General features: G+C 43.9%; 1 protein-coding gene across 2 annotated transcripts in view; it reads right to left on the bottom strand.

Moving 5' to 3' along the window:
- CAMK4 (calcium/calmodulin dependent protein kinase IV) overlaps positions 1-16,764 on the bottom strand; it is an 85,439-nt gene extending 68,675 nt beyond the window's left edge. For both annotated transcript variants that reach the window (XM_082191495.1, XM_082191496.1), the window contains exons 1-2: positions 16,617-16,764; positions 13,078-13,339 (exon numbers count right to left, since the gene is read on the bottom strand). In XM_082191495.1, the coding sequence (XP_082047621.1) occupies positions 13,078-13,295 (218 nt within the window). In that variant the 5' untranslated portion in view covers positions 13,296-13,339; positions 16,617-16,764. The remainder of the gene's footprint in view (positions 1-13,077; positions 13,340-16,616) is intronic.
- Between the last annotated feature and the right edge of the window lie 5,024 nt (positions 16,765-21,788).

Below are 21,788 nucleotides of genomic sequence, written 5' to 3'. Positions count from 1 at the left end.
ATTTCTACGCATCATACAAGCCTGTGCTGTTGGTGAAAGTCTTTTTGAGCCTGACTGGTTATTTTCAAATGCAATAAACTGTTTACTTACAATGAAATGTTTTTATTAACATATGGTCTACCTAACAGTTGCAATGCTGGGCACAGAAGGGTTTGTTCTGATTTAAATATAGCATGTTATATACAAATAATAATAATACCAACAGTAGCAATTACAAGAGATACCCATTTAACTCACCAGCATAAAAGAGGATGCTAACAAAAGTGTATTTTCAGTTTTTTGGAAACACACATAGAAATAGAAGTTAAAACAAAAAGACACTAGAAGAAGACACTGACTGGGATAGGCCAGTCAGTAGAGCATGAGATTCTTAATCTCAGAGTCATGGGTTTGAGGGTTGCCCATGTTGGGCAAAAGATCCCTGCATTGCAGGGGGTTGGACTAGATGACCCTTGTGGTCCCTTCCAGCTCTATGATTCTAAGTATCATGCTGGACCACACAAAAAAGGATAATGTGAGCCAGCACTAAATATCTCACATGGCCATTGAGATGCCCCAGGGAAGCTTACAAAGATTGCACAATAGAGATAGTCTCATGGACCATAGTGTGCTACAAGGGTTATTGGAATGTGCCTTGAAAAAGTACACCATGTTAGACACATCCACTATTCTCTCTCTCTTATTTTAGTTATAAGTTAAATATAAAAGATAGGGGGAAAGTAGAAACATTTTTAAATGAGTTTATCAGGTATCAAAGACTACATACAAAATCTTAAATCTTGCATCTTAAATCTTAAATAATGCAGGAAAAATAGGCTGCATTTGCAATCTTATACAGACTTACCTGGAAGTCCAATTGGGATTGACTTCTTAGTAGATAGGTACTGACAGAGACTTACCATAGTTCATGTCATCGTCAAAAATCAACTTCATACCATAGAATCAATCCATTTAACTGGGTTCTTGAATTGTGCCATATTTTGGATGTGGTTGTATGGTGTTTTGAACCTTCTGATTTCAGTACATGTAACGTCCTTCAAGTATACTCAGGGTACACCAGCAATGACTTACAAAGCCCTAAACAACTTGTCACCTGCATTTTTGAAGGAGCATTCCTCCAGCATGAATCTGTCCATGTGCTAAGTTCAGCGGCTGATGCACTGAATTCTGGTTGTCCCACAACATAGGGAAATCTGAAATTCAGCAACCAAAAGGCCTATTCTGCGGGGGTATGTGGAATGTCCTCTCCCATAATTTACCACTGGCATGGTGATAAGCTTTCAGCATCTCTTGAAGACCCATTTGCTTCAGTAGGACCTTATGGTGCACAAATGCCCGTCTAGGTTTTGGTACTATCATGTCTGACCAATATATTTTGCTGACTGAGGCAGAGCAACAGATGAAGACTCCCTTTGCAAGTCAAGGTGCATAGTAGGAAGGCCCATAGCTCAAAGACAGAACATCTGCCTTGAATGCAGAAGGTTCCCAGTTCAATCCCCAGTCGGAAAAGACTCCTTCATGAAACCCTGGGCAGTTGCTGCCAGTCAGTGTACGCAATAATGAGCTAGACTAGACCAATGCTCCTCCTCAGCACAAGGCATTTTCCTATGTTTTCTACTGTTTATTGCGATAATTTTTAGGCCACATAGTACAATGGTTTAGACACATTTTTATTTCATTTATTCATTTAATAAGAATGCTTTTAGGCTGCCCTTCATCCTCACAGATACAACAAGTGTATATGTTTTTTAACCATGAGTGCAATAAAACAGTAAGACCGAACTGTCATTAAATCTTATGAATAACTTTGGAAACCTAACTTATTCTCCTAGTTGCATATTATATGGAAAAAGGAAAAATCCATTCTTGAAAAACAAAAACATCCACGTCAACCAGTCTCACGTTTGTCACTTCAATATTTTCTTGCTCTTCTTGATTCTTTTAAACTTTCCTGTCTTTTATTCACTTTTGCACGCCGTGCTTTGAATCTAGCGGTATCCCCCACTCACACTTGCTCCTTGTTTGCATTCCTTTTCCACTGTCTGTTCATTTCTATTTTTTCTAGTTTGGGCTGTATTTCCGAAGTCTACCTCCCCTTTTATTTTCTTCAACCAAGAGAACTTCGTCTTATTTTGTTATATTTTCTTCTTCTCGGATTTCATCATTTCCTAACTTTCACTGTGTTCACTTGTCAAATATTGCTAACATTTGCTCTTTTCTTTCTGTTTATTCTGCCCACACTTTGGCTCATTCTCTTATTTTATCCTGATTGGATAATTGTTATGCTCTTTTAGTTGCTTTTTCCTTATGCGCACCTTAAGCTTTTTGTTTGTGTTTTGCATTCCATTACCTACCCTTTTTTATATAATGATCATGTATTCACTTTCATTCTCTAGTTCTGACTTAACTTTTATTTTTAGTTTCACTTTGCTAAATGCTGTATCCTTCCCACCACTTCATGCTTCTTCCTTCCTCACATCTATGGAATGCTTTTACCAGCTAATTTCCTCACTTAATTAGTCTCTTAACATTTCTTTAAATGTTCCTTATCATTCCTTAATGGAAGAGATATCTTTATGTCAGCTAGCTTATGCCTAATTATTTCTGTTCATCTGTTCCTCCTCCAGTTTTCAGTCTCTTGGTTATACTTATAGTTTTAGTTTTGCCTAATTAGAATGCAAGCCCAATGGACAAGGTCTGTCTATTTATACGCACTGCATCAGGCCTAGATTCTTTAGACATTTCACAATTATATTGTTACAATATCACTTGCAACAAAATATTGCTGTGTATCATAAGGTGGCTACGTGTGTATCACCAAAAAAGTATTTTGGGGGGTAAGTGTGCTGAGTTCAAGAGTTGGGTAAGAGTGTTGAGTTATAGCTCAACCCACTGGGGCAGCAGAAAGCAAATGTGTTCCAACATCTATGTGACAGTTCTTCAAATGCAGTCGTACCTTGGATCCCGAACACCTTGGTACTCGGACGTTTTGGCTTCCAAACGCCGCAAACCCAGAAGTGAGTGTTCCGGTTTGAGAACGTTCTTTGTAACCCGAATGTCAGACTGGGCTTCCACAGCTTCCTGTAGCCAATCAGAAGCCATGCTTTGGTTTCTGAACATTTTGAAAGTCAAACTGGCTTCCAGAACAGATTCCGTTCAACTTCCAAGGTATGACTGTATTTGAAAATGGTCATCATATCACCTCTTAATCATCTCCTCTCCAGATTGCACATACCCAACTTTTTCAGTATTTAAATATTCAAACATTCCAAGATTTTATTCCCCACAACTGGGACAAATCGTGCTACATTTACCTTTTGCTTATGTAGCTTTCTTTCACGATACTAATAGCTATGCACACTTGCCTTCACAGCCCCCACCCCCGATTCGGGAATGAAGACTGCCATTCAATGGGGAAGGGGGGTGTTAGGGGGGAAAACTCTCAGAGATTTCACTGCACTTGAACTAAAATCCTTCCGACAAAACACCTGTGTTTTCAGGTTGCCATCCCATTTGAAAGGGCTTCCTTCCACATGAGCAATTCCTTAACATTGCTCACATAGGAGTTTCCCTTTCAGAGAGTCCAGACACTGGCTTTAATGAGTGGGCACAGTCAGAAGCCACAGGATCACTTGGTGTCTGCATCATCTATGCAGCCTTTGATAGCATGTGGCTTTCTCCTTGATCAACAGAGCAGAAGAAGACTTTGTAGTATCCTTTCTAGCTACAGCTGCTGTTAAGAAAGACCTCTTTCCTATGGAAAGCTGGGCTGAAGGTTCGTGCTTTATAAATGAGCATGTGCGTAAGAAAAACGAAGTGCATTAATTGTAGAGCTGGACATCTGGTGGAGAGCATTGTGCTGGAATGTGGGTTTCCTTGAGTAATTGTTTAGAACCTCAGAACTTCAGCAGGACTCTTCAATAACATATGTGCTTTGAGTCAATTATGTTTTATCATGCACTGCAAGGATTCAGAGGGGAAGTCAGTTCAGAAGAAGCTGCCTTATGCTACATGTTCATCTAGCCCGGCCTAGTATTGTCTAAGGACCACCTGACTTCTTATGCTTCACCTCTATTGCTGAGGTCTTCCAATGGGGCATTTTCAGCAGTCAGACATTTTTATTATGTTTACTGTAGTATTGCCTATTTAGGTAGTATACTACCTTGCAATGTTTCATATGAAAGTGTGGTCTATAAATATTTAAACAAATAACATAATGACTGAAAGTAGTGTATTTTTCTGTGTATAAGACTAGGTTCCCCCCCCTAATAAATAATGTCAAAAATTAGGGGGCTTCTTATACACAGATAGTGCCGAGGCCATCTTCTTAAATCTGAGACCCCCAAAATAGGGGGAGTCTTATAGACGGAAAAATATGGTACGTTCATTTGAGTCTTTCCTGTCTTTTTGTTACCTTTTTGTTAATTGGGGAGGAGAGGGACTGAACTTCGGGCTGAGTTTGTGGGTGCCAGTCTCCCCCGTGTCACGAGTTTCTGGGTGCCACACACTGAACCCCTGGATTCAGCAAATGTTAAAACATAAGCCAGGCCAGTTTCCTGATGAGGAAATGACCTGGGGTGAAGGTGGGGAGGGGCTCTGTGCCAGACAGCAATTGCCCCCTCAATTCATGGTTAGTTTTTGAAGACAAAGGCAGAGTTGGAAGAAGGGTTTTAGAGTTGGAAGTTATGTGACTAGGAGAAGCAAAGCAGCAAGCAGGAGAGTCAGAGAGATGTTTGAGAGCAATGGTTGAGGTCTGTTTGGATCCAAGGCTGTGGCTATGGGAGAAACAAGTCCCTCTTGGGGTGCCAATGCTGTGAACTACACTATAGGCTCAGATTATATCTGTGTGTTGCTGTTGTTGGCTTCCATCTGTCTCGAGAGACAATGGAGTGCACCTCCTCCAGTGGTAAAGTCAAACCACTGTGTTAGCAGCACCAAAATGACTTCCCTGGGGCACAAGTCTGAGCAGCGTGTATGGAGATCCTGTGCTGCCCAGATGACAAGACCCCCCTCTTGGCCTCACTGATGTGGTCCAAAGGAGAGCAGAACAATACGTTTGGTACCAGCTTAGTGGCCAGGAGTTGCCAGAAAGAGGCACACAAGGCATAAACCATAGGTCATAAATACACCACAATCTCCACCTTGCCTCATTTCCAAAAGAGAGCATGAACCTTGCGTAAAGCACCTGGAACCCCCTGGAATCTCTCACTGCTCAGAGATTGGGGGTGATGTGCAAACAGGACCCTACTGCATGTACAGCATATGCTCAACTTCTATGGTCCCTCTCCACTTCAAAAGAAAGGTTTTCTCAGCAGGTAGCAAAGTTCTGAACCATATGCACAAAGGTACACAATGCACATTTAGGCTGAGCAAATAAGAGTCTTGTGGCACCATAAAGACTAAATTGTTGCACTGCAGATTGTTGCTCAATCTAATGAGAGTTAAGGATAGCCCATTAACATCCATTTAGCATTGCATTTCATGCTGATCAATCTCTAAGGGCTTGTTCATTCACTTTTTAATATATTGCAAGTTTTATGGTTCCCCAGATAGCACTGGCCCAGTTTCACAGTCTCCTTCAAGAGGTACTGGAGATCTTGTACAAGCTGGAAGCACAGTATGATAAAACAGCGACAATGACTACAGCTATTCTTATCTTATGGCCATTCAAATTCTTTCTTTTATAGCTGTACTGTGCACCATGGGTAGGAAAAATCAAGAAATTTTTAACTATGACACCCACCAAGGTATTGAAAGATATGCATGGAAGATATCTAAGTTGAACTCAGCAGAAAAACAGGCAGTAACTCACATGGAAGTGAGAGAACCGCCTCTGATATACTAATGGTGTCTTGGAACAATTGTACTTCGCCTTCCATTTTCCTGCTAATACTTTTTACAAACTGTTCAGTGCTGCTTCATTTTTAGAAACCCAGATTAGAGACCCAAATACTCAGAGGTAACACACGAAAGGGAATGAATACCTGATAACTAAAAGGAAATTAATTAGTTGTTGAATTGCTGCAATGATGGCACCGGAGGTATCCTAGTTTACAGGGAAATCTTCTAATCCTGAGAATTTGCATTATGTCTAGAAAAAGGTAGAGACCTTCTCTGAAGTGGATGGTGTTAGCTTTGGCCATGATCCAAAAGACTGAGTGTTTGAATCATGATTTACATGTGCCATTTGAAAGCAGCTCTTTGCCATTTCATAATCAACTGCAGAAGCACCGTGGTTTGCCTAAACAGTAGACTACTGTCCATTGCTATTGCTTATATTAAGACAAGACTGAGCCTGGATCTACACAAGTAGCAGAATGAAGTTGTGGAATCCTAAAGTGGTAGGCTCTACATTAGATATTGTAACCCAGCCTTCTCATGTGGTTCAGCAAGTCCTAGGCTCTGTGGTTTAACCCACAGCGCCACCTGATCCATTATATCTTGCTTTATCCATGAAAGAGAACAAAATCTACCCAGATAACTCACATACCTTCTAGCTTAACTCCAGCTGAATATCTAGTAAATGAAAGCTTTTGCCTGGCTGAGATCCTGGGAAAGTTCTCATTATCTCTTTCACTCTCTCACATATGCTCTTATCTTTCTGGGGCATCAGAGATCACAATGGTAGGATGAAAGTGAATTATAGTGCAATCTTGTACATGTCAGAGGTAATCCTCACTTCATCCCAGGTAAATGTTATGCATCCTTACATGTGAATAAGATTTCTAAATTACTTCCTGAGTCAATTGCAGCTTTTTAAAATTTGTTTTCAGGCAAATATTCTTACAGGAGAACACAATGTTGTTGTTGTTATTGCCTATTTTGCTACTTTGTGATCTGATGTGTGCAGCATTGATGTGTTGATGGTCATGTTTTGTGACCAGAGTTGGGGCGGGGGGGGGGCGGGATAGCATTTTGGTCCTTCAAACACAACTGGTGACACCAATAATAAACCATACTTGAGCTTCTACCATGATCATGAGAATAGTTGCATCAGGCCAGCACCCTATTCTCATAGTAACCACCCAAATATCCACAGGAAACAGGACTCAAATACAACACTCACTCTCAGTCAGTAGGGTTAAAATGGGAGGGGGGGGAACAGAAGGAAAAACAAATGGGCATTCCAGAAATGTAGGTTTCTTTAGAAGCAAATTGCATTCTCATGTATAAAACAACTTACATTTTAACAAAACCTTGCTTGGGATTGTTCAACTGATAATGACTGGCTTAACAATAAGCTCCAAAGCAAAATAAATCAGAACTTTTTATGTACAGTATCTGGCGTTTCTAGAATATATTGCTAAAGTGTTTTGCAAAAGGAGATTTTGCTAGCAAGAAATAACTTCATCATAACTGTGTAAGATAGATGTACACTCTAATGTCTTCACCACTATTCCCAGAACTCTGTGTGCTTTAAATATTAACACCATATTACAGATATATACGACTAAATTATGAATCCATGTAAAACATTAAAATATGAGCTATAGAGCTTTGAAACTTCACCCATGAAAGTTTAATACCTTCTGGAATGAATAAGTCAAGTAACTGTGCCAGTTCAGATTTAGTATGGCACAAAATTTTTACTGTCAAATTGTTTATAGGGAGAAAGAGTAGAACTGTTTTATAAGCACGCTCCTTGATATGGAACACTTTTATATTTTCATACGTAGGCATTTTTTATTTTTTATTATTATTTTAAGAGAATGATTATGTTAATTACAAAACAAGAAGGGGATAATTCATTATTTACAAAAACAAATTCCCTTTGGGGAAGAGTGAATGCTCTCAAAATGAATATTATTCCCAGATTCATTTACATCCTGAAAGGACTTCCAGTTTTTATATCTGAATCATATTTTCAAAAGATAAACTCGTTGTTTAGGAAATGCCTTTGGGGCTCAGCAACACCAAGAATATCCTTGCAGAGAATGCAGCTACAAATTTTAAAAGGTGGTTTTGGAATCCCAAATTTGGAATTATATCACTAAGCTTACATACAGTCAAGTACTAAATATTGGAATCCCACTGTTGGCCCTAATTTTCTGATGCGGACAACCCTACAATATATGTACATAGCACCTTTGGTTGGTTGGACAATACTAGGATTGAAAAAATTGAAGTCTCAAGTGACTCTGGAAAAAAAAATGGAATATATTGGCTAATAAAAACAAATTTGACTCATTTTTACATGTTAAACTTACTCTGTTGGGAAACCCCACACTAAGAATTGCAAAAAAAGATGATGATATGGAAAAATTGGATGAAAGCAGGTGTTTTGACATTGGACCAACTGATAGATGGGGAAGATGAATTTTATACTTTTGCTATTTTAAGACAAGTATATCATCTATCAGATGCAGCCCAATGGCAATATCTTAAATTACAACATCTCCTAACCAAGTGTGTTTGGTCCATCAGCCCTTTCAGCTTCCAAGATACCTGAGATATTGGAGCAATTGGACAACTCATTCAAAAAAAAAAAAAAAAGCCAGCAATTGCTTTTTATAGATATATATTAACAATACAAAAGTTCAATACACAGACAGTAAGGGATGATTGGAATAAAGAGTTAGAACTTTCATTATCACCCAGACAGTGGGAAAATGTATTTAAACAAAAGCAACATTGGACAAAGTCCCAGTGCAATCCACACCACTTATTTCATGGTACATATTATTTGCCTCCAAAAATCATATGCCTTCTTAAACTTCTGCCACAAATGAGGTTAGTGCGCACTGGTGCCAGAAAACTTTCAACGTTCAAACTGTATGTTGGAATAGATTTTATTAAGTCTATCTGGTGTTAGATACTACCATAGCAACAATTTATAATGAGTTTCCCATATTACAAGACTTTAATACAGATATGACCAAATATCTGGTCTTAAATTTATTTTATTCCATGTTTTTAACAGTTTATATGGAATCAAAGTGTGTTTCTGCTCTTGTTCTCCATCTTGGCTGTGATTCCTGGCCTGGGAGGGTGGGACTGTGACTGACTCCAGCTACAAACGCTGAGGCTGCTGAACAGATTCAGGTTGGGGGTATTGTTTAGAGAATTTTATTGCTGCTATTGATATTAAATTTGTGTGTTTATTTTGTATCTTTATTATGATTCATATGGAAAGTGTTCAGTTTGGCTGTGTGCTTTTTTGATGTTTTATTTATTGTTTACAACTACTTTTGTTGTGTTTGAATTGTTTTGTTTTTATCTTGTAAGCCTCCTAGAGCATGGTTTTAAATAAAATGATGCATGTTTGCAGGTATGTCCTCTCTCCCACATAAGAAGGGATGCTTAAAGTGTATTTTAACCTACACATAGTCCCAATATCATAATGTAACTATTTCATGCACTTCTAAAATAGGTTATAAAAAGGCACCTGTCAATATAAGCCACTGAGAATGGGAATTGCCCCATGACGTGGTTTTGTATTTAGATATGATTGACTTTATGCTTTAACAAAGTCTAGTTAATATATATATATATATGTGGATGCTTACCTATTCCCCCCCCCCCCACTCTGCTCATCCAGGCTTTTTCTACCTAGTTCAACTCCACTGGCTCCTACCCAGTGACTTCTGTTCTCCCAGCTCTGCTTCTGCCATTGCTCCTACTTCCCTCTCTCTGCAGATGCCAGGCAGCCATCATAGTGCTACTTTCATTACAATCTAATTCTGCAGCAAAAAGAGGAAGGCAGTGTTTCATAGCACTGAGATGCCATGAGACACGTTTCAGGAGTACGGATGGAATGGGATATAGGCATAGCTGTCAAGCATCCCTTATTTGGTGGGACAGTCCCTTATCCCAGCACTGTGTCCCGTTGCTGTCCCTTATTGATGATGTCCCTTAAATTTCCCGGGTTTCAAAGGAAGCAGCTCCTCTCCCTCCCTCCCTGCTGGACAGGGAGGAGGGAGGCTCCAACTGTGTTGCTTGGCTGCGTTGCTCACCCAATAAGGAGTCTAAGAATGACTGGGGGGGTGGAGCTTGCATGCCTTGTGCCAATCAAATCGACCGCGTTGCCTGGGGACTCGCCTTTGCTCAGAGCTTCCCAGCGGAGAGGTGGCAGTGGTTTCCCCTGCTGCATCCCCTTTGTCGGGTTGCTGCGCTGTGGGAACCACTGCTTGAGGCTTCATTTGGCTGCTGGTTGACTAAAATCCCTTATTTTTGCTGCTGATCCCTTATTTTTGAGGCTACTGGTCCCTTATTTTCAAATCTGTAAGTTGACAGCTATGGATATAGGTGCAGTTTGTCAAATGGCAACTCACTGGAGGGTCTTTGCTCTTCATCCCATATTGAATAAGAAAGTTAGAAACTGCATGAATGACTTACGCTGCAATCCTATACAGTGGATGCTCAGGTTGTGAACGTGATCTGTGCAGGAGGCACATTCGCAACCCTCAGCGTTCGCAACCTGCAGCACCGCTTCTGCGCACGTTGTGATTCGATTTAGTGCTTCTGTGCATGCGCGGGTGCCAAAACCCAGAAGTAACCTATTCTGGTACTTCCGGGTTTGGCGCGGTGCGCAACCCGAAAACGCGGTGCGCAACCCGAAAATGTGCAACCCGAAGCATCTGTAACCCGAGGTATGACTGTATAAACTTATCAGGAAGTAAGTTTCACTGCACACAGTGGAGCTTATTTCTGAGTAAACATACACAGGGTTAATAGAGTTTTGGCAACTTGATTTCGTGATGATTGTGAAGTGTCAGGTACCAATGGCATACAGCTGTATTATAACAATGCCGATTGTATACCACCCTGGGGTCTGAAAAGATGGTGGGTAGTTTTAAAATATTTTAATAGTAAAATACATAAATGTTTTCAGCTGAGATTTCCAGTTGCATATCACTAAAGCGACCCCTGGATTATTCAGCACTGGAACAGGCTATTAATTGATATTTTTTCTTTTTCCCTTCATTGACTTCCCTGATGTTCTTACCCCACCTTATTTGGCCTTTACAGACAAGGCGCTGAAAACTCCTTTTACACTTGTATCAATGCGTGTGGAAAGGGATGTCACATGACAGCACCGTCTTCCTCAGAGTTCTGAGTGGGAAGCTGCTGCACTCACTTATCGCCCCACCATTAGCCAACTAAAATACTGGCCCACCAGCTAAACCAAAGGTTGGTGTTTTCACAAACTCTCCACAATTAAATAAAATATTGCTTCAGGAGGAAGCTACTTTCAGATGAGATGGAGAAGGTTAGAGAAATGTTCTAAACATTTTTCGCCTGTAAAAAAATTAAACTTGAATCTTTCTACTTAAAACGAATACTGTTTTCCAAAAGAAAACCCTGTGGGTTTCTACCTTTCTCCCATCCTGTTTAGATTGCAGGTTGACACGCATACCCCCTCAATTCACGAGGAACACAGGATTTTTGGAAATGCTTGATCCACGCAAACACAAATGTTCTGTCAAGTCATAAGTATGCAACAGCTGTTACCGTTAAATAATTATCCAGAATAATAATGCTCTTGAGATGGTATTTGCAAAACATTTCTTCATGTTTCAGAAAACGACGCTGCAAGCTTAGCCTCTTCCCAGATAATTAGTGCTAGGCTGTTCATTTCTTTGAACTAGGGCATCACTTTATTATTCTTCCTTTCAACTGCTTTAAATGATTCATTCCCACTCTCTAGCACCTACTGACAGAACCGCAAATCCAAACCAGTATTTAAATTCCATTTTCAGTGTCACTTGCCTCCATACGATAACAATAAGTTTAACGTGGATAAAATAATGATGCTGCTTACCCAAATCTGTATGTGGGTTAAAAAAAGAGAGAGAATAGATTTTCCATCTCCTATTAGAGCGCTACAGATGGCGCATCTTTCAATACTGCCTCCTACACATGTGAAACAAGGGGCAACAGCTCGATCCGTTTACAGCTTTCTTCCCTCAATATAAGAGGGTTGGTGGGCGGGAGGGAAGGAAGGAGGGGAGACTTGTGGGGAAGAGGAAGAAATCTTTGGCGGTGTGTGGCTGCTGAGCAGAAGCGCTGAGACACCAGCCCAGCACACTCGCCCCAGTCTGACCCCTGCTCCCCAACACCAGCAAGAGAAAGACGCCAAGCAGTTGCCGCTCTGCCATAAGTGGCCACTCTCTCCACTCCAATTTGCCACTTCTCCCGCAGAGGGACGGGATACCCCTCTGCCTTCCAGGATCAAGCCCTGAAACTGCCACACCACTTTCTCCTTCCTAACCAGGGGTGTGCCAACTTGAATAAAAAAAACTGGGGTGGGGGAGAGATAAACCCAGTGGCGTAGCGTGGGGGGTGCAGGAGGGGCCGTCCGCACCGGGCGCAACATCTGGGGGTTAGGTTTAGGGGGCGCAAATCCACGGGTTAGGGGGCGCAAATTACTTGCCTTGCCCCGGGTGCTGACAACCCACGCTACGCCACTGGATAAACCCCACCCTGCATAACTGATCACAAGACACATACCATTTGAATAGCAATGCTCATCAACTGGGGGGAGGGTGCGCGGACCCTTCATTTATCGGGAGGATCGAAGGGATCCTCGGCCCCTAGGAGTTGGCTCCTGTGGTCCTAACTCTCCAGTCGCCAGCGCCACCTGGCCGTCTTTCCCCTCCCCACCCCCGCTCTCAAGCGAGACTGCTGGCCGCCCACACGGCTGTCTAGGAATGTCTCCTCTCTGCGGAACCACGATCTCTCGGTCTCTGCCTGGACCGCTCCGCGCACCCCCACAATCCCTTGCACCGCGCGGGACTTCGCCGGCCCTGCTGTGCCCCCTGCATTGCCTCGCCTGGCGACAAGCGCCCCGGCTGCTGCTGCTGCTGCACCAACAGCTCCTCCTCCCCTCCCCTCCCTTGGCCGCCCCCCGCCCCGCTTTGTCCAGGAACGCCTCCCTCAGCCTGGGCACCCCAGCGCCACCCTGCCTAGTGATAAGGGGGCAGCCGCCGCCGCTGCCGCCACCCTGACGCGCCAGCAAGAGGCAGCAGCAGCACCCAGGATGTTGCCCTCCCGAGAGCCCTGCACAGCTTTCCTCCCCTCACGCCCCGCCACCTCCTCTTCCCCGGCGGCGCCCGCGCCAATCTCCCGCCTCCTCACCGTCCCAGCTCCGACTCCAGGTCGTAATAGTCGGCCAAGGTGTCTCTGTTGGAGCCGTCGATCCAGTAGTCCGGGACGACGGTGGGGCCGGCGGCGGCGGCGGCAGGGGCGCCCCCGGGCCGGCCCGAGGTCGGGGCGGGGGCGGCGGTGGACGAGGTGGGGGCGGAGGAGGGCGACGACGAAGACGACGACGACGAGGGCATGGTGACTTTCAGCATGCTGCGGCGCGCGGCAGCGGCGCGGGCGTCCGGCTCCTCAGGGGCTGAGGGGGAGCGAGAGGAACAAAGCGGCGGCTAAGCGAGAGAGGCGGACTCGGCGGTGGCTCCGAGAGAGCGGCGCTGCTTGCTGGCGCTGCCGGCGGCGGCTGCCTGAGGAGCCGGAGCTGCCGGCCAAACTTCGAGGCGGGCGCAGCAGCAGCAGCAAGAGAGGCGCTCGGAGACTGGCGGAACGGAAAGGGAGCTGGGGAGGAGGCTGCGGGAGGAGCGCGCGCGCGCCACCTCTAGCGCGCGCGCGCCCGGACACACCGAAAGTGTGTGTGTGTGTGTGTGGAGGGGGGGGCGTCGCCCCGAAGAGAAGCGGCTCTGGCCGAGCAGAAGCCCACCTTTCGCGTCTTCTTGGCAGCTGCCTAACGAGGAGGGCAAGTTGAGGTTGGGCGCAGCGCGTAACGTGAGGGAAGGCGAGAGGGCGCGCGCCTCTCTCTCTCTCTCTACCCCTGCGTGTATGAGTGAATGCGCGCGCGTGTGTGCCAAGTGGACGGATGGTGGAGGGAGCCGGGCGGGCTTCAGAGGTTCCTTTCGTCGAATGAGGGGGTTGCCGCCGCCGCTGCCATCGCAACACACGAAGGCAGCGGCGGCTGGAAGCCGTCCCGGGCTCGGCTCAGCGCAGCCACTGCCCTGCCTGCCTGCCTGCCTGCCAGCCACTCTCGGCGCGCGCGGGCGGGCGGGGTGTGTATGCGAGACCCAGACAAGCCGGGCAGAGGGACCCCGCTTGGGGCGCTTTCCCGCAGGGCCCTAATGCGCCCCGCCTTCCTCGCCCCGGTGGTGGGAGGCGGCTCGCGCTCCACACTCCGCTCCACTCTTGGGCGCTTCAGCAATGGGAGCAAATTAGAGAGAGACCCCTCGCCATCCTCGTAACTCCTTTCTCTACGAGGGTCGGGTTGCAAAGCCACCAGTCCCGCGCAAAAGGCGATTTCCTTTGGATTCGAAACAGGGGTGCGAACATGAATGAAATATTGGGGTGGGTGGGTGTCAAGGAAGCTCCGCCCTGCATAATCGATCACAAGATCCAGCACACACACACACACACACACACACACACACACACACACACACAGTGACACCGCTTTTGAATGGCGATGCCCATAAAAATGGGGCGCGGGCCCCCTCAAATATTTTATTGAGGGGGAGGCGAAGGGATCTTGGCCCCTAGGAGTTGGCTCCTATGATACAAGAGGATGATTTGGGGTTCTGGACCTAAGTATCAATCAACCCCATTGGTCGAGTATCACATGCTTTCGCGAGGCTCAGCATGGGCAGTTTCACACACTAGGCAAAGGCCAACCCAGGTTGCCCACAAAACTTCCACGGAACCCATCACAACTCCCTAAGGAGTGTGCCGTGTGATATGATGCACATATTTGCAAATGTGCATTTGTCCTATCATATTCAAAGCAAATCAAAGCTTTTGTAGGCTAGAGTCTGCTTCACATGCAAGGAGTGTTATCCTCCATTGGAGAACGTGCAGACATATATCTCAGGGGTAATATGAGCTGAATGGCTCATGTGCATAACAACCAGCCATTGCACCCATTTACTGTGCCTTGTGGATTATGTGCACACAGTCTGACCATGCTTATAATGAATTACCAGTTGTTACACACCTTAGCTCTTGAACTCACGTCACCTCTAATACATGTATATGCATATACATGTCTACACACGTGTAGAGAAGTAGGGATGGAAACAGTGGGGTCTAAGGACAATGAAATGTAAATAATACAGGATATGGCAATTGTAAGTAAAATTCATACAAAGTGACTATGCACGAGAGCAGGGGCTGGTGAGACTGTCATCCCTTGGATTGATGGATGAATTGACACCTCTGGTGGGACAGGAAACCATTATCTTAGTTCAAGATAATGAACTTGATATATTCAATATTTCCTGATGAGTTCCAGTTCAGCAATTTCATGCTGCAGTCCCCTTTGAAATCACTTAGTTGGAGAACAGTGGAATATCCCAGGAGACCAAAATTATCTTCCTTTGGTTTCTTAATGTTGCCATTTCTGATACTAGACATGTGTCCATCTATTTGTTTGCACAGCAACTGACCTGATGGTCCTATGTAGAAAGCTGCATGCTGAAAATACTTGGAAGGTAAGTACACTTTGACATATTTAGGTGTACAATTAAAACATATAAACCATATATAGGGTTCTTACATAGATTACCAGTAATACATTGCCAGTAAGCATTAGAAATAATGAAATTTAAGTGAAGAAGAGTGTAATGCAAAAGCTAGCCCAGGTGACCTTTGGAGTAAGGTAGGTTGGAAATAAAAGGGTAAAACATGATGTCAAACACCTGAGAAGTGATGCATTCTATTGGTGGCATGGAACTGCTGTACAGTACTCAGAATTTTATCTGTAGATTGATATCCACAATTATGAACTATTGAAATTATAGTGTAAAAATCTGGAGGGGGGGAGTAGAATAAGGTGGTGCAGGTTTAAATAATACAGGTTTGCTGGCCACACCACAGAGGGTTCCTTGCTTTTTAAGGATTTGAACAGATTATCAAGCTCTCTCTATAGTCAGTGAAGATTGTATCTGACATTACCAAAAAGCATTAACTGCAATCTTGTATGCCAAATGTGTGTAGTTCTGCTGCAGGTCTAGTATAACTTTGATTGGGGCATTACACGTGCCACGCGGGACATTTTTTTAGCCCAAAGGCCAAATTGCTTAGCTGTGATCTGTTCCATCCCTGCTGCCAGAGCCAACTCCCTTTCTTTCCTGCTGAAAGGTACCTGGTGAAGGCAGCAAGAATGGAATAGGCTGCAGCTGTGGCTTTCTTCCATCACTTCCATCAGCATTTGAGCACCAAGACCTTACAAAGGGGCAATAAGCCCTGGGAAATAATAATTCTCATGGATCCTGGTGTCCAATCCACTGTTCCTCCAACATTCTAGGGTAAGGGATGGGGGAACCTGCAGCTCTCCCAATGCTGTTGGATTACAAATTCTATCACCCCAGAAACATTGGCTTGGGGCTGATGGTTGGAATCCAACAATATCTGGAGGGCGACAGGTTTCTCATACCTGTCCTAGGTCTTAGTCACTGCTGCTACTGCAAATCTTCATTTTTCATTGTCAGTAGCATAGGTTTGTGGAGAGGATGAGAAGGGGGTGGCTTAAGAGAGTTCCAAATGGACTTGCTCTTAAAATGAGCTAATTTGGGCTCGGTCTAAACCAAGTCCTAATTTTAAGCAAGCCTGGGAAAGCTCACCCATCACTTGTTAAAAGTTTCCTGTATACTCACCACGGTGTTGTTTTCATCGGTGTTGTTGGATTGCGAGGCCTTTATTCTCTTAAGACACCCAGTTTACGCATGCATGCCTCCTCCTTGATGCCCCGCTTGCTGTTTCTTTCTGCCCAACCTGGAACTTTTCTTGGCTCCTGCACTGCACTTCCTGTTGCTAGGTGACATCTACTTGATTTTGTGACACGTAGTTATTTTGTGAGAGCAGAGATAAAGAAATATCAAACAGTCGCCAATGACTGCAATGCATTAGCAAACTGCATGCTCTATAAATAAATAAAAAAACCCAGCACTCGTAACATTGTAGTTCGCTGTATAGTTTCAGCAAGGCAACATTAATATTCCGTTACTGGTATTTAGGCATTCCTTTGTATTGATGAGGCGATTTATCGTTATAGCCCCAGAATTCCAGATATGGTGAGACATGTTGGAGAGGTCAGCTGCCATCCCCTATGTGAGGTGCTGTCACCTTGTACATCGTAGACATACAGAGCCACGTGTCACAAAATCAAATAGGGAGAGGGTTCTGAATTTAAATGGTGCCCACAATCTGCTGTGAGATTAAAGGCAACAGTGACCACAGTGCTGATAAATCCATCATATATATAAATGGGCAGTCACAGATCATGAACCTGAGTTTCCTCCATGCTTCCTCCAACTTTCAAACCAAAACTGCAGAAAAAAAGCTTTCAGGTTTAAAAGTGGCATATTAAGTCTGGTTTGCTAAGCCAAAACTAAGCCAAAACTTAGTTTAGTAAGTGTGAGGAAATGTGGGCTTCTGGATAGATTATGGCCACTTTTCCTACTGCACTGAGCTGAGACATAGTTTGGCTTACTATATCACCTGAATCTGGACTCGTGTTTTTGCATTCCCAGACAAACCACGAGCAATAAGCACAAACCACATTACAGCTTGTAGTTTGTTTGGAGTGAGACACTTCCATATGCTGGCTGAAGAGAAGCAGGAGAGCTTTGCCAATAGCTTCTCCACCCCATAGCCGATTGTTCCACCCGAAAAGCTGCTCTGGTGAATCTCCAAGACACCCATAAGAAGTGGTCCTGGAGGGTGCAGAGGGAATTGCCTCGGACTCTATTTTCATTTCATTTAAAAAAACAACAACAAATTATTTCTAACCCGCTCCAAATCCCTCTTATGGTTTCACACTTTAAAACCACAGAACAACAACAAACAGCGGGGCTGGTTCAGTGATACTAATCCGCGTTACGCACACTGGATAGGAATAAGAAGACAAAGATACACCACCAGAAGAAACCCGTGCTACTGAACTGGCAGTGCCACCAGTACTTACCTATCACTGGTGCAGCAATATCAGCACAATCAGTAAGAAGTGAGCAGTGGGAGCGTTGCAGGTGAATCTCCAATAGCCCATGTGGAGTATTTTTAAGAGAGTGGAGAACTGACAAAGGCATACAGAATGGAGGAGTATATGGATGGTGGCACCTATTCACATAGTGAATAAGCACCCAATCGCAACTCTTTATTTTCCATTCTTCTCACACTCGGTCCTGTGTCGCTGCCACAATAACCCATCAGAGCTTGACGTCTGCATGTTGCCCATGGCTTTGCCATGAGGAACAAGCAAAGTTGGGGCAAGGGACCATAGCTCACTGACTCTCGGCTACTGCTGGTGTATTAAACCAAGCACAGGTCTACATTAATCAAACTGATACTAACAACAACAACAACCCCCCCCCCAAATGAAACAAATGTGAAGTTGATGGGATGGAGGCAGTGGCAAAACAAAAGGCATTCTAGGAAATGGTTGGTTCTGTTACCTGAAATATCAGAATTGTAGAGTTGGAAGTGGACCACACGGGTCGTCTGTTCCAACCTCCTGCAATGCAGGAATCTTTTGCTCAACGTGGGGCTTAAACCCACAACCCTGAGATTTAAGAGTCTCATGCAGAGGCCATTGGTCGTTGAACGACTCCCTATGGTGGCAACACTGTAGGCTTAATGGCTATGCGAGAGCCTACCACTCACCCCAAGCAGTAGCAGCCATTGTCACCTGTCTTCTCTGTATGATTACTCAGGAGCAGTGAACTTTGGACAGAAGTTTTCCCAAATTTGCCATCTTTAAACTGCATCACCTATTCACCGCCAGCAACAGAATGGCCTTGTTCTCCACTATTATGTCCCTGAACTGAAGGCAGTATGAAATAAAGCTGTGAGGAGACCAGCTTTCTCAAAGGTCCAATGTTTACTTCCTATATAATCACAATCACAACAAAGGAATTAGAGCGATTAAAAGAGATTAAACATTTCCTGGTAATAGCATCACACCAATGGCTTAAATACTGGCAAATGGAGTATGCTATCAGTTGTGGCTAGCCTGGTGTGTAAGGGACAAATAACAAACTGCTTTTATAAACCATGAAATGGTATTGTTTGTGTTTTGACACATTGAGGTCAAGCTGGAATATAAGCATGCAGTAGCTAATAGATACTTCAGCTCTTTAGAAATTATATAAAGCAGAGGTGTCAAACACATTAGCAGGAAGGCTATCTTCCCCATGCTGATACAGACATAAAATCGTCATTCGCAAAAGGCAAATGTCTCATTCCAGTTGAATTTTCAAGCACAGCCAAGCTAAAGAAACTATTACTGTGTCTTCATGCGCAGCAACTATTTGTCTGGATTTTCTCCCCCACTGCCTGTGACCCTACTCATTTATTATTATTATTATTCATTGCCTTGCATTGCAAACTTAAATATATAACTTGGAAGCATGAGTTTCATTGGGACAAACTTCCAAGTAATGGGCTGCAACCAACACTCCCATTCTGCTAGTGCAAGACACACGGGCTAATAGAACCAAATTTTCCTTTTCTTTCCCTTTCAGTCCTCAAACTCTGCTGCAGAGAAGAAAAACCTCTGGATAAGTTTTTTTTTTTGTGGGACGTATGTTAGACGGAGAAGGAAATACTATATGTATACATTTATTAGTAATTTGTATTAATGGATTTATTGTCTATTTTTGTGATATTTGCTGCTGTTCTAATTTTATGTACACTGCTGAGAGACATGGTGTAGAAATGGCCTAAACAAATAAAACAATGCATTTGTGCCTGGAAAGGAAAATGAAATGTTTCGTCCTGTATGAAAACCTCAGAATGGCGCTACCTTGGCTAAATACCCATAGCTCATCGATCCTTGCAGAACCTGAGCCAGTACAGTGATCTAAAGCAATTCCTCAAGCAGGATGGAAGACTATTGGCTTATCCAACCGGGGAATCCTCAATGCATGTCATTCAGCAGTTGTTCAAAGAGATTTTTGAAAGGACAAGACTGGCGCAGGGCAAAAGAGCTTCCGGCCACACAATCCTGGGCTCATTTGCCCAGAATTCAGTCCCACTGTGTACAATGAAGCTTGCAGCTTGGTCAGCTTAGAGTTGCAGCTTTCACCCTTTCGTAGCTTGGGCTACAAAGAATAATCACCACTTCCGTTGATTTATGCAGAAGTCATGTTTGGTTCTTGCGCCAATAGCTTAACAACTGACTGTGGATCGAGAGGTAAACCACTTCCATCTTGCACCTGCCCTGTTATTTTCCTGTTGAAAGTCCTGATCCCCCCTTTGGGGAGAATATACAATTATCCATACTTTCTTCCTTTTAAAATCCTCATCATTCTTGTGATCTTGCACTACTGAAAAGATGGGGGAAATTTTTTTTCTGGCTTATCAGTGAAACAAAACCCACCCATTTATTTTCAAAATAGACTACTTTTAAATAATTTAAATGCAAATTATTTCTTTTTCAAAACCAGAGCTTATAAAATATGCAGTATCTTTTCCTGGGCTTATTTTGCATAATGGCAGAGAACAGATAAAAATACTGCAATTTTTAGTGTTGGCTTCTAATGATTTTGGTAAATGACTTTAATTGTATTTGTGTAATCGAAAACCATTGCTAAAAGCCACTTAAATATATATTACATCAAGCCAATATTTATTTCTTCCATTTCTTCCCTGTCTTTCTTCAGTTTTAAAGGAATCTATTTTTATAAAGGGGGGGGGGTTAATTGATAAAAATATTTCTATACAGTCACATGATAACATATCAGGGTGGTGTACAACAACAAAATACAAATCTCATATGTGCACCCCCCCAAAGAATTAGTTATTTTGTTGCATGAGATAATTGTTTGTATGTTTTGAGGAAAGGGACACGGGTGGCGCTGTGGGTTAAACCACAGAGCCTAGGGCTTGCCAATCAGAAGGTCAGCGGTTCGAATCCCTGTGACGGAGTGAGCTCCCGTTGCTCGGTCCCTGCTCCTGCCAACCTAGCAGGACTTGCACGTCAAAGTGCAAGTAGATAAACAGGTACCGCTCCGTCAGGAAGGTAAACACCGTTTCCGTGCGCTGCTTTGGTTCGCCAGAAGCAGTCATGCTGGCCACATGACCCAGAAGCTCTACGCCGGCTCCCACTTGGGGGCAGTGGTGTATGGTTTGCTTCTTATCTTCCTTTCTAGTGCACATACAAAATTAACTTTTTGAAGAAGAAGAAGAAGAAGAAGAAGAAGAAGAAGAAGAAGAAGAAGAAGAAGAAGAAAGTGAACTGAATCCTTAGTTTCAGTGCTTGTATCACATGGTCAGAACACACAGCTGTGAGCACTGTTTTGCATGCTACTACAATGACATATAGGGATGCGGGTGGTGCTGTGGGTTAAACCTAGGACTTGCTGATCAGAAGGTCGGCAGTTCGAATTCCCGCAACGGGGTGAGCTCCTGTTGCTCGGTCCCTGCTCCTGCCAACCTAGCAGTTCAAAAGCACCTCAAAGTGCAAGTAGATAAGTAGGTACTGCTCCAGCGGGAAGGTAAACAGCGTTTCCGTGCGCTGCTCTGGTTTGCCAGAAGTGGCTTAGTCATGCTGGCCACATGACCTGGAAGCTGTACACCGGCTCCCTCAGCCAATAAAGCGAGATGAGCACCGCAACCCCAGAGTCGGCCACGACTGGACCTAATGGTCAGGGGTCCCTTTACCTTTACCTTGCAATGGCATATGTGGAGCAACAGCAATTCAGTCGCCAGATAGGGTTGAGGATAACAACACAGGCCATGATCTAGAAAATATGACTTTAGGGAGAAGGGTATGACAAAAAACGTTGGGGAAAGGCATGGGGTGGGGGGAAGTCAGCTGATGGCAGCAA

This window comes from Podarcis vaucheri, assembly GCF_965113315.1.
Source record: "Podarcis vaucheri genome assembly, chromosome: 11".
Taxonomy (NCBI): Eukaryota; Metazoa; Chordata; class Lepidosauria; order Squamata; family Lacertidae; genus Podarcis; species Podarcis vaucheri.
The sequence above is the reverse complement of the archived record's forward strand: the minus strand, read 5'-3'. Positions and strand labels throughout refer to the sequence as shown.